This window comes from Populus nigra, chromosome 10 (genome assembly GCF_951802175.1).
Source record: "Populus nigra chromosome 10, ddPopNigr1.1, whole genome shotgun sequence".
Taxonomy (NCBI): domain Eukaryota; kingdom Viridiplantae; phylum Streptophyta; class Magnoliopsida; order Malpighiales; family Salicaceae; genus Populus; species Populus nigra.
This window is the reverse complement of record NC_084861.1, coordinates 7,658,949-7,671,791: the sequence shown is the minus strand read 5'-3', so window position 1 is coordinate 7,671,791 and position 12,843 is coordinate 7,658,949. Positions and strand designations below refer to the sequence as shown.

The 12,843-nt window shown below is 33.7% G+C and overlaps 1 protein-coding gene and 1 long non-coding RNA gene across 2 annotated transcripts; one reads left to right on the top strand and one right to left on the bottom strand.

Moving 5' to 3' along the window:
* The first annotated feature begins 323 nt into the window (after positions 1 to 323).
* On the top strand, positions 324 to 6,589 carry LOC133705707 (uncharacterized). The gene is made up of 2 exons (XR_009844328.1): positions 324 to 832; positions 4,985 to 6,589. It is a non-coding gene; the product is annotated as an uncharacterized LOC133705707 (long non-coding RNA).
* On the bottom strand, positions 4,014 to 9,626 carry LOC133705705 (glucan endo-1,3-beta-glucosidase 3). The gene is made up of 4 exons (XM_062131059.1): positions 9,336 to 9,626; positions 5,001 to 6,254; positions 4,640 to 4,667; positions 4,014 to 4,459 (listed from the first exon to the last, which is right to left on the bottom strand). Exons 1-4 carry the CDS (start codon positions 9,391 to 9,393, stop codon positions 4,303 to 4,305), a joined length of 1,497 nt encoding a protein of 498 aa, XP_061987043.1. The 5' UTR covers positions 9,394 to 9,626; the 3' UTR covers positions 4,014 to 4,302.
* Positions 9,627 to 12,843: the final 3,217 nt, after the last annotated feature.

The following is a 12,843-nucleotide window of genomic DNA, read 5'->3' as shown; positions in this document are numbered from 1 at the left end:
CAAATAGCATTTTTTTTTTTGGTCACTTGATCCTCTCACTAGCAATTTCACTGGCACAATATCACAAGCTCAGGTTTTGATAAATGATAATGCCAAGGATCCCTGCAACTGCAAGTGTTGCCTTTGTTATCTTGCAAAGGTGGACCGGCGATAATTTGGAGTCTTGCGTTCATTTGCTCAGCAAGCAAGAAACGAAAAGCTGTAGGCAGTCTTTGTCAAATGACTTGGAAGTTCCATTCACAGGTGTACGGTCCACGTTGCTCAACATGTATAACCTCGGTTACTCAATTATTTTGTCTTGTCTTGCTGTGCAATCCTTTCACACCTCTTTTCTTGAACTTTCTCCTATTTATATCAACAAAATTAAAATTCAAACTCAGTTACTAATATTTTAGCTTGATTGGGAACATGGGGATTTTTACTTTCTGTAGAGAGAGAAATGCATGAAAGCACAGAATACTTTGTGCAGACTCAGCAAATTCTTTCTGCTTTTGTTTCTGGTCTTAGTTCCAAAAATAGGTATAAAACCAAAAAGTGGAACCAGGGGGGGCACCCCATGAGGTTCTATTTCTTGTCTTTGCGTACCTCGATGTACCTGAGCTTCATGAGTGAAGCTTGCATGCTGCTCAGAGATGCCGTGAACAAAGATGTATTATCATGGCGGGATATCATCATTGAAAAGCCTTTGAACTCGAGATTGTATGATGAGATTCTGGTGCAAATCACTTCGAAGGCGAATGGAAAACTGAGAACTTCGCCTCTTTTAAACTGTTTCGAGATCACAGGATATGGGCTTCAAACCGTCATGGATAAAAATCCTTGAATCAGTAAGGTATTGTTACCAAATCGACCTTCTTTTGTCTCTTATTTTTCGTTTTTTTTTATATAATGATTAAATTGATTTTCCTCGCTCTATGGCTTTGCTATTTTAGGCCGGGGGGGGGGGGATTTGGATATTTGCCACAGTTTTTCTAATAACCAATTATCTAGGTTAAGGTGGACTGGATAGGATTAGTTTGGTAATGGGGATTGCTTTGAAGCAAAAGATACCTAATCTTATCAGTTATAAATAGATAGACTCGCTTAGATGTTGACTTGCGATAGTTCGAGAAATGGATGAGTGGCTTCCTGAGGCAAAGCATAATTAAAGTAATTCACATGAATTATATATTTTTAGTCAATGGAATTCATTAGTCGATCGAGTGACGTACTGTAGATCAGGATGAAATACCATAGAAGGGTTTCGGCTCATACTTTCTTGCAATTGAAGTTGCTTCAACTGACAAGTTTGCTGTAGCTGTGGGAATCCCAAGTCTCATGTAGTTGAAATGTGAGTGGGAACAAATTAAACCATGACTGTTCAAAGGATCAGTACTAGCGCAACACTAGCGCAACATTCATAGGTATATAAATCACAAAACACTAACCCCAAGGGTTAAGCTTGACTGTTAATGAGACTTGTTCTGTCGTTTCATTTTGCTGTTGAAGTAGGTCAGTTCCGCTCTTCTCGTCTACCATGACTGCTAGTCAAAGCTCCAAGAAGGAGTAACCCCGTGTAGAGTTCCCTCCTTGCCCTCATCTCCTTTGATCCCGGATTCCATCAGAAAAGGGTAGAACTCATGCATTCAGTTTTCTTACTTGATCGATCAAGTCTGTCTGTCCTGTCTTCTTTATTGCTTGCATGATTGTTGTCTTCTCTTCTGGCTACTCCATTCACCTAGAACGCTGCTAGTAGTCCTAGTTCAGAATTTCTTGCTTTGAGGAGTCTTAGACAGCTCATCTTCTCCCATTTTGTGCTGGTTATGTTAAACTATCTTCCATCTCTTTCCTATATCGGAGTTGGAGATAAGTACACGCGTAATAAAAAGAAAGCTTTGACAAATCCAATAAATAACTGAGAATTAGATCCTGGTACTTTTCTCCCTCTCCCTTCATCGGGCTTCGTCGTCTCCCTTTCCTTCCCACTCAGAGGATATCTAAGGTCTATTTTGCTGGTTAGACAGACCCACCGGTCACTTATAAATGCATAGAGCTAGATCCCACTCGGGTTGGTTGCTTTCCGATGAAGCCTTCACCTACTGGGAAGAAGGAAAAATAGGCCCTGAATACTATGATAGAATCGGTTGTTACAGAATCTGCTGTTTGAGGATCAGCTGAAACAGGATTTTGATGTCACTTAGAAAAGGAAATTTAATCCGATAGCATGTATAAAAAGAAGAGGCACATGCCAGACCAAAAGAGGTTTCCCATTCAACCCTAGTACGAAAGAGGAAAACTAGTCAGTGTTGTCAGAAATTTATTTTTCTAGATGTATATATCAGATCGAATGGGGACGGTGATACATTCTTAAGCTCATCTGGATTTTTTTTTTAAAAAAAAGTCTTAAAAGAATTCAGTTTGACTCGAAGTACCCTCAACTTTTCGAACCAAAATAAGACAAGACATTCTTTTTTTATTTTTTGAGCAGAAAGCATCAGGTGAAATCCTAGTTATTTTTTATTAATTCTTTAGTAAGCTGCACACACCCAGATGCTTTGAATGAATCCATGAGGGAATTATAAGAACTGCAAAGACACTATCCCAGTATTTTAGAACTGTAAAGACACTATCCCAGTATTTTTTCGACGGCTTAAAGAGCCCAGAGATAAACGTTATCTACAACCTAAAAAAGGAACACCTCGAAACAATTTATTTTCATCTTCAAATGAATCCAGCATAGCAAAAGAGACAGCCTATCCTGTATCATCACCACAGCATAATCCTACATTATAGTGGCTGTAAATTGTTATTTTACGTTTAATAAAACAAAATTACATTTTTAAAAGTAGATAAAATTTTATGTTTGTGAATAATACCACAATTAAGTAAATTAATAAATTGTTTCTTATACCTTTATATATATTAGTAGGGTTTTTTTGGTGCCTGTATCCCGTCAGTTTCATAGATATAAACTAACTATTATATTATTATAATAATTTAATTTACTTATATTTCAATAATATTGCAGAGACTTTTATTATTAATGTTATCAATACTGTTATGATCGTAATAATAATTATAATTGTCTTATTCATGGTAAAAGACACTGTTAACATAGTCAAAAGGACATTTAGATTTTTTAATAAAATAGTTTTAGCTTCACTCAAATTAAATATTTTTATATAAAAAATTATTATTATTATTTAGTATTAAAAATTAATAAAAATTATATAGTGCATATATTTTAAAGGACAGTTGATTAAAAATAATTTCTAAGCTACACTTTTTAATGCAGTTCATGAAATTTAATTGATATGTTTTATTTTTAAAAATTCTTGAAATATTAATCTACCTGAGAGAAGGATTTATGCAAATCAAGGGTAAGGCTAGGGCAGGAAGGCTAAAATATTCTTCAATACCAGACATAGAACATAGGATCGAAGCTGATATGGTATCGTACGGGAAATATGAATACGGGAGCGTACCGCGTACGCCATGAATATGAGATCGTACGCCGATAAAGATATATAATAAATCCAGTTAACCATTTTAATTATGTACATGAAGGTATCGTAGATATTAGTTGCTTCAAGTCAATTATAATAGCCTTTGTCCTTATTGGTGATATATTGAAAGAAAAAAGATAAAGAAAAAAAAAAGTAATGGAAGTATTCTTAAGAACAAAAATAAAATAAAATTGAGGGTAGTAAATTTCAGAGGATGTTTATAAATATAATAATAGTTATTTATTTTATAACGTTTTTTATTTTAAAATATATCAAAATAATAATTTTGTTTTTTTAAAAATATTTTTAACATGAAACACTACAAAAATATACAAAAATTATTTTTTAAAAAAATTAAAATTTGAAAAACACAGTTGCAAACGCTGAAGTAAGCAATCTATCTTAAAAAAACGCACAACATTAGAAGCAAATTTGACCAAATGAAGGCGTAGAAGTATCTGCAGCAAAGTCATTGCATATCGAACTGCAGGGAACAAACAAATTGTCTGCTGCTGAAAATCATCACACTACCAATCAGAAACTGAACATATCATAAATCCAGTTCAAAGAATACATATCCTGCCCCGAGAATATAGTTATAACTTACAACAATAATCCAGGCAAGTCGTTTCACCTACTCATGTTAGAAGTACTTCATGGCTATGTATAAGATCAATCAACCTTGCCACCCCTCAACTCCTCTCCAGGAAAAACCAAAATTGGGTATGCAGCAAGTTGTCTAAGAGTATTAGAAACGAAGGTTCTGAATGAATCCAAAGGGTATCAGGGGTTACAACTGATACAAATGCACAAAGTTTTACAAGAAAAACACGCTCATTAGTAAAACACCTATAATCACAGAGGTTGTGAAAGAGCCAGCACCATAGATATATACTGAATGGCAACCAGACGTCGTAGAATTTGAAGATGGTGCCAGAGAAGTTGTATTTGGCAAGGTGCCATTTCTTCCAGCACTATATAAGCAAAACAAGGAGAGAAGAAATGTCAACAAACTACTCATGACAATCGGGTGTATCCATACCAGAGTTATTGAAATGCAGTACAAAGTGAATTTGACGTGGATGACAAGAGTGGAAAATAGGAACAAGAAAAGAAAAGTAGGCCTTAAATCAATTAGAATCTTTAGTTTGTACCTTCCAGGAAATATACAGGAACCATGACCTGCACAAGTAAAGGAACATGAGAAGCTTCTTATGTAATAAGAAAACACTAGAAAAGAATGGACAAGCAACAGAAACTCTCACTTGTGAGAGCATCTCTGGTAAATTAAAAAAAAAAGTTCCAATCTAGCAGTTGCGAGAATTAAACACCCTAAAAATGTTAACAGGACCTGCCACTTATCTTTGCAGTGAAGTAGCTTTTACGCTAGATAAACACCTATCACAATTCATCTCACTAGCACATTAATGCTCATAAAGCAATTCATATCCTCACTGTAATGTAATTTGTTGTTTTCTTCTCAAATTCTGTCTTGCTAGAACTATTATTGCTTACTTGGGTCAGTGGTGGTGATGGTAGCCACCCCTTTAAAATCACAAGTACCGGGAGACTTGGCCATCTTCTGGAAATAAGCATTGAAAGCATATGTTGAATGAGCAACAACATTATCTGGCTCGTAACATAGCTGCCCTTGTAACAAGTATGAGCAATCAACTTTCCCTGGTCCACATGCCCAATCAAGAGCAGCTTGTAGCATCTTCGGGTCAGCACCTTCCTTTGCCACGCAAAAGGTTTGGTTTGTGGTGTCGTTTGCCAATACAGTACCAGCACCAGTCAAGTGTAAGGTATAAACTGGCATGCCGTCGGCATCAAAAAGCCCCCAGTTCTTTTCAGATATTGCCCCGGGTCTCAAATCTTCATTATAGAGTTCATAAATATATGTACTAACTGCAATTTTAGGATGTTTGGGAGTGCCTGTGTTATTAAGCACATGCCTGATCAAGTTGCTGTTGTAAGTGTTAGCATTTTCAAGTGTTGCATCTGGCTCAGATGAGTCACCTTTGGAGGGCCAACCAGACTCCGTCACAAAAATAGGGACATTGGTGAAATTCAGATAGGACATAGCAAAATATGCGGCATCAACAATGGCATCAAAGACATTAGTGTAATGAAGGAGTGTATTAGCATCCACAGCTTCCTTGTCAGGAGGGAGGGGACGGAAAAGCGCATAATCCAATGGGATCACACCATTTGATTGCATGTAGTCGTAATATGGATATGCATTTAGCATGAAGTACGACCCTGTGGACTGCAAAAATTTAAGCAAGGGAACCATGACTGGATCCCAAGAGCGATTAAAAAAGGCTTGGGAAGGAGGGAACGAGTCAAGGATGATGGAAGAAGAGTGAGGGGTAGAGACTTTAATTTGGCCATCAAGATTGGAGGCAACAAGGGCAGAATGGATGAACTTCAGGGCAGAGACCAGGACAGGGGCAGCATTTGGGAGCGTAGTAAGGATTTCAGATCCAACTGCAATGGCTGTGATGTTGGTGGCAGGGACATGGGCTATTACATTTCGAGCAACCCAGTTGGCTGCCGTGGCATTCGATTGACCAATGCCAAGGATCTGGTCATTAGGAACAGAAACAGTTACACGGACGCCTGTGTTGGCAAGGGCAAGAAGCAGGGCTCGGTCTGCATCATAGAGCCTGACATGTCTAATATTCTGAGCCTTAAGAAGGGCTACCACCTGAGTTGGGCTTGGCATGTCAGAAAGTGCTGTGCCAATGTTTACACCAATGAAGCCATCTGGAAAAGGGGGGAAAAATGCAATTCAGCAGTAGGATTCAGGCAAAAAAATTGTCCTTGTTGACAGAAGATTTCATCTTAATGAAACCGCTAAAAGTGTTGATAACTATATTTCATACGAAGTATGAATGCAGACATTGCAATACTATGTTTAGAAAGAGGATCAGTCCTTGGCCTGAGAAAATCTGAAACACATAAAGGACGAGTGCATTTTGACATTGAAGAGAAAAATAGTCACTAGTCAGGCATGGAAAATAATTTCCATATTGTCAGACACAAATTTCTGTAACTTGAGCTCATTTGACACCAATCAGGTAGATATCCATGATCATCCACGCATTGTGTGCCTCGTTTTTTACCCATACACAATTCATTTTTTAGGCATGATCACTTAATAATAGTGGCAAAAACAACTAGTGGATAAAAAAGAAACATAAATGCAAACTTGATTCCTTTCTACAATTACAGCATCTAGCAATTTGCCTTTACCCTCTTTTGGTCTTATTCCAAAAAATGGGATCGAATTCGTCCACTAATCCCAATCCAGTTTGGAATCATGATACTAAAAGCCCCCCACTTTTCTTATCGAGAAAAACTTTAAGATGGCACCAACAGATGATGGGGCTCACAAATTCCTTTTACTGTTAAAATGCATGTTGTGTTTATCTACTTTGTACAATCATACGTAACACTCATTGATCATCTTCATGGCAAAAGACATAAATGATAATGTAAATACAGGCATCGTTATCTGTCTTCTTTTGCAGAGCTCACTATGAGGACAATTATTCACATTTTCGCATATCTAACCAGCCGGATCTGTAGATCACTTTTCATTCCTTTATAACCAAAGACATGCAAAGGATACAAAGAATAGCTCATGGGCATTTGTGGCAAGTGGCCAAATAAAGAGGAAAACAATCTGACTTTCAAATTCTGGCTCTGGGCCATATATGGAATGACATATCAAGAATTATGAAGGGTTGCGATAAAAAAAATAGATTCATCAAGATTTTACTTATACCTCCATAGTTTAAAATATCTCAATATTACACCTTTAATTTTTATAATGTTTCAATTTTTTCCCTTAATATTAAATAACTAACGAAAAGCTCACTTCTTTTGTACTTGTATTTTTTCCCTTTAAAATTCCCCAAACATATTGTAAAATCTTAATGGGAAACCTAAAAAGCCACTAAAGAAAGCCAAAAAAAATATATTTGAAAAGGCAAGACTATTTGGGATCTAGAAGGTAAGACTATTTAACGGTTGATGGTAACATACTAACTTCTTGGGATCTAGAAGGTAAGACTATTTAACGGTTGATGGTAACAAGCGAACTTCTTGGGATCTAGAAGGTAAGACTATTTGGATAGAAGTGAAACATTGATGAATTTGAAAAGGCAAGAGTGAAGTTTACCCTATCATGAAACATTCACAGTTACATTTTTATCCTGTCTATCACAGTATGTATTATGCGATTGTTAGCCCTTGAAGCTGGCTCTTCTAATACTGCTCCTAAGCTCAGGCACAATATTTAAGATACTTGTATATTATCTTAGAACTTAGATATAGAGGTTAATGAATTCCAATCAGCAAAGTATTTTTTATGAGAAAGATGTTATTTGAGGTTCTTTATCTGGGGGAAAAATCATGTTATTCGAAATGGGTTCCACTATGTAGTGAGTCACTTACAACCTGGAAAAGGTCATCTTTTGAGGTTACTGCTATTTTTTGAAGAAAGGGAGGGTACAGGTTCCTACATTTAAACTATAAATAATATAAAGTAATGTTATGGTGTCTAGTAAATAAATAACCCATCGCACAATTTATGTAGCACTGCCACCTAACTTTGAGCATGGGTTTAAGCCTTGTCCGTAGCAGACCATCATCAACTTCAAAAATTTCCAAACATCAAATCTCTAGATACTCATAGGGAATACACGATAATAGGCAGGTTTACTCCTGAATACCATGACAATCAGATCTGCGATGAGGATGACTTCTATAATTTTAAAAAGAGCTCTGGGGATTAATAGAATAGCAGAGGAAGGTGATGGTTTTTGCATATTATATCCACTTGGGGGGAGGTATACGATGCTGTAGTGGAACATATGTATGCGACTGGTTGCGGTACTAGTAGCGAAATGACAATGATAGCCTTGGAAGAAGATTTCTAGGATTCCAATCCATTCAATACCAGATGCTTTTGCATCCTCGAGCTAATGGTATTTTGGTCCTACACCGTATTTATTAGAAATATATGACAGCATCTGCTGGTCAAAGGACTGCCACATGAGCTGGGAAGCAATATGGTTGAGATTCCCCATTAAAAGAAAGGGTGGAGAAGAGATTAGAGGTTTTCAGCAAAGGGAGAGATTATTATGCAGAGGCTTATACTCTGATAGCAACAGGTTAAATGACCAAGTGGAGAGAAGATTTTTTTCATCATGCATACCATGTTCCCTTATGCAGGTTTCCAAGATAATAAGACATGTAATAAAGTCGAACAAGGTTGTGACTTCATGTTCAAGAATCCCACCCTACTGTTTTTAGCAGACTTATTGACTAATTAGTACTGCTAACCTGCAAATTAAACCAAATAACACCTGTTTTATTTGAAACTTGATTATAATACCAATAATCCCGTCTGTCTGTTCAAACTAATCACTGAAAACCAAGCTTGTGTCAAATAATAAGACTACAATTTCAAGAAGAAGAGATAAATGAAATACTGCAAAAATTTAATAAGAAAAGGGAAAAGCAAAACAGAGGAATACCCAGCAACGAGGCACACACGAATATAACTACACAGCTACACAAAAGCAGACAACTTGAAATGAAAAGGAACTCGAGGAGAACGGAGAGAAAAGGCAAAAGCAAAATGGTAGAATAGAATGGCAACTAATGCCTGCAAATCATTGATTCGTGAGTGAAATGAATTAAAATAAGCTAGCTAAGAGCACTCAGCTGCAGCTAGTAATAAGACACAAGTACAAAACCAGAACAAACCAACAATTAGAGACTCAATTAAAGAAAAAGCAATAAAACCATGAAAGCACAGAGAAAGAAGCTTATTACCTTCATCAGCAGAAACAACAGACACTGTCAGCAAGAAAAGCAGGAACAGCACAGCCATTGAAACTTCAGCTACAAATTAAATCTCTTATATCTTGAAAAGACCATAAAACTCAGAAAGGAAATCTATTATAAGACCAACCCAAACACATTAGAAGAGAACAAGAAAGAGTCCGAATACAGAAAGCAGAGAGAAAAAAGTTTGCTCCTTTCGGGGTCTCTCTCTATTGTGGGAAGCGTTTTTAAACAAAACAGGGATGGGCTTAGTTTAGTTTAGTTGTGTAATAAAGAGACACAGCGTGTGGGCAGGATTTTTTTATTTCTTCATGTAAATACTCTTCGCAACAGCTACATTATAGAAAGAAACTAGATCATGACCCGCAGCATAAGAGCGGGTTGCATGTGAGTTCGAATTTTTTAATATAAAAAAAAATCAAATATAACTAATATGTTCTCTAGGAAAAAAAAAAAAAAACTACGTGGGGATTAATTAATTTGATATGGACTTGTTAAGTTAGCAAATCTAAGTATAATTTTAATAATTAATAAAAATATAGTTTAATTAAAATAATATTTTTTTAATATTAAAATGATAATTTATTAAATTTATCTATAAAATCCACAACTCAAATATTAAGATTAGGATAAATCTGTTAAAAAAATCAAAAAAAATTATAAAATTGAATTTTTAATTGACTTAATATTTGTTGATGTGATTAAAAAAATAATTTTTTAAAAAAATAAATTAACATGCTAGATTCATGATTATGATCATGAAATCGAGATAACTTTATAAAAAATAAATTAAAACAAAGTATAAAACTCAATTTTTAATTGTAAAATTAAAAAAAAAATCAATAGAAAATATAACAAAAAAATCCAATCAATCTCCAAACTCTCAATACAAATAATGAGAAATATATAATATTATAAAAAATCAAGATAAATTATAAAACTCAATCTAAAGTTAAAAATAACTAGTATTGTTATATAATAATGATTTGTGAGAAAATAATTAGTTAATTCACCTGATTTTTAGTTTTTGTTAGTATTTTCATAAAAATTTCATCCAAACTAACATGGTAGCGTTTACATAATTTACTAGTTATTTTTAATAAATTAAAACGTGCAGTTTAGAGATTGATATATCATTTTACATGTAAAATTAATATGAATTCTATAGATCATTTTATCTTTCTAAGAAAGTGATGCTATACATTAAAGCAAAAAAACTTATAAAATATACACAAGATATTAGACTGCATAACATTTATTATTGGATACTGTATATTAAGATCATAGTCCATTATTTATTATTTTTTGAAGTTTTGTTAAATATTCAACATTCATGCTTTCAAAACCATTGACACTGGAAAGCCGTTTCATCAAATATATTTAATATTCCAAGTTGTGTTCGAGGTTTATACAAAGAATAGTTGGAAATATGGTTATGATTGTTTTTTAAAATATTTTTTATTAAAAAAATATTTTAATAATATTTTTTATTATTTTTTAAAAATTATTTTTAAGATTAGCATATCAAAATAATTTAAAAATATTAAAAATATATTACTTCAAAATAAAAAAAATTCAAATTTTTTTTTAAATACTTTTAAAAAATACTTCCAAATTAAACCTCGAGAGGAAAATAAATATGTATCGTCACACTTTATACTTAAAAATATCCCTTGAAAGAACTAAAGTTACCTTGGAAGGCGATACCTTTAATATGCACGTAAAGTGCTACGAAAAATTATTATTATTATTATTTAAAAAAGGATCTGAGTGAAGTAACAAGGTAGGCAGTGAGGATATCACAGAGGACAACAACTTTATTTAAAAATAAATTAGATTTGTGATTTGAAAGAGGTGTATCTGCAGGCTTTTTAATGCGTGGGGGCAGAGGAGGGTCACCTCACGGCCTACGAGGAGAGTTCCAGAGCTGGATTCAGGGTTTATTTGTTAGTATGATTATGATTGCTTTTCAAATAGCTTTTCGTGTCAAAATGCATGCTAATGATGCTTTTTTATTTTTTAAAAATTATTTTTGACATCAGCACATCAAAATGATTTGAAAACATTAAAAACATATTAATTTGAAGTTAATAAAAAAATAAAAAATTTTAAATTTTGTTAAAAGCGCTTTTGAAACGCAGAAACAAACAGGCCCTCAATCAACGGTCATGTTCCAGGAAGAAGAAGCTCCCTTCTCTGTGTTACTCCTCTTGTCCTGGAATGAGATAGCGATCGCCCAACTTTGCCAGTATATAGCTCTGTACAGTGTACATGTTTCATTGTTTAGAATTCAGAGACTGTGAAAACGCATTTTAAAAGAAACCAAAATCATGAAACTTGAGTGAATCTGAAGGCAGAGGTAGGTGGTTGGCAGGGCCCGACCCTGCAATTTCTTTTTTCTAGTCATTCACCTTAGATAATTTTAACTTTGATCTTAAATTTTAACTTGTAAAATTTGGAATGTCCAAAGAAAAGGGAAAAAAAAAACTGCAAAAGAAATCTTAATTTCTCGACGAAATCGACCCCAAACCATGGAGAAAAATGTGATTGAAGCTCCCTCTGGAGTAATCTCGTTGAACAAGAAGCAGCGAGTCAAGTTTTGCTCGCGATAAAAAAAAAAAAAAAAAAAAACCTAGCGCTCTTAAATATCTCGATGAATTTCCCAGCAAGATTTAAATTCTTTAATGGCATCTGATGTGTTTACGGTCACGCACAAAAACCTTGTTATTTAACTTGATTTTCTTGTTGATTTCTAATCCCCATGAAAGACCTGACTTTTAGTGTTTGATTTTGTTTTTTCTTGGAATACACCTTTTAGATTGAACAAGTGTCCATTTTGTTGCGTGAATGTTAATAGATTATTTGAAATTATGGTAGGAATTGATTGAAATTGTGGCAGTGATTATGGTTTAAAGTATTTTTGTTTTTTTAGAAATGTATTAAAATAATATTTTTATTTTTTAAAAAATTATTATATTAAAATAATCTAAAAATATAAAAAATACTTTTTAACAAAAAATAATTCAAATTTTAATAAACCAATTTCTAAACAAACCCAAAAAATGTCCTAATATTGTTGTTTATCATGGGGAGCAGACCTTGATGAGAAAATATAAATACATGCGAGTAGGCTTAGATTGTTTTTGTTTTTATGTTTAAAAAATATTTTTGAAAATTTTTTATATTTTATTTTAAATTAAATTACTTATAATTTTTTTATAATTTTAATATAGTAATCTTAAAAATAAATATTAATAAATAAAAAAATATTATTTTATTATATTTTCAAATAAAAATTATATTTTTTAAAAATAACTATCATAATCTAAAAAACTGAGCACTTACTTTTTCTATGAAAAGAAAAAAAAAATTGTTCGAATGTATGTGAAAAGAGGTCTGTCATTCAAGATGACAATGAGCTTAAAAATCTACGCAGCCCAACATTATTCGGTTAGGCAACGCAACAAAACACCATGCAAATTTTTTCTTAGTTTGT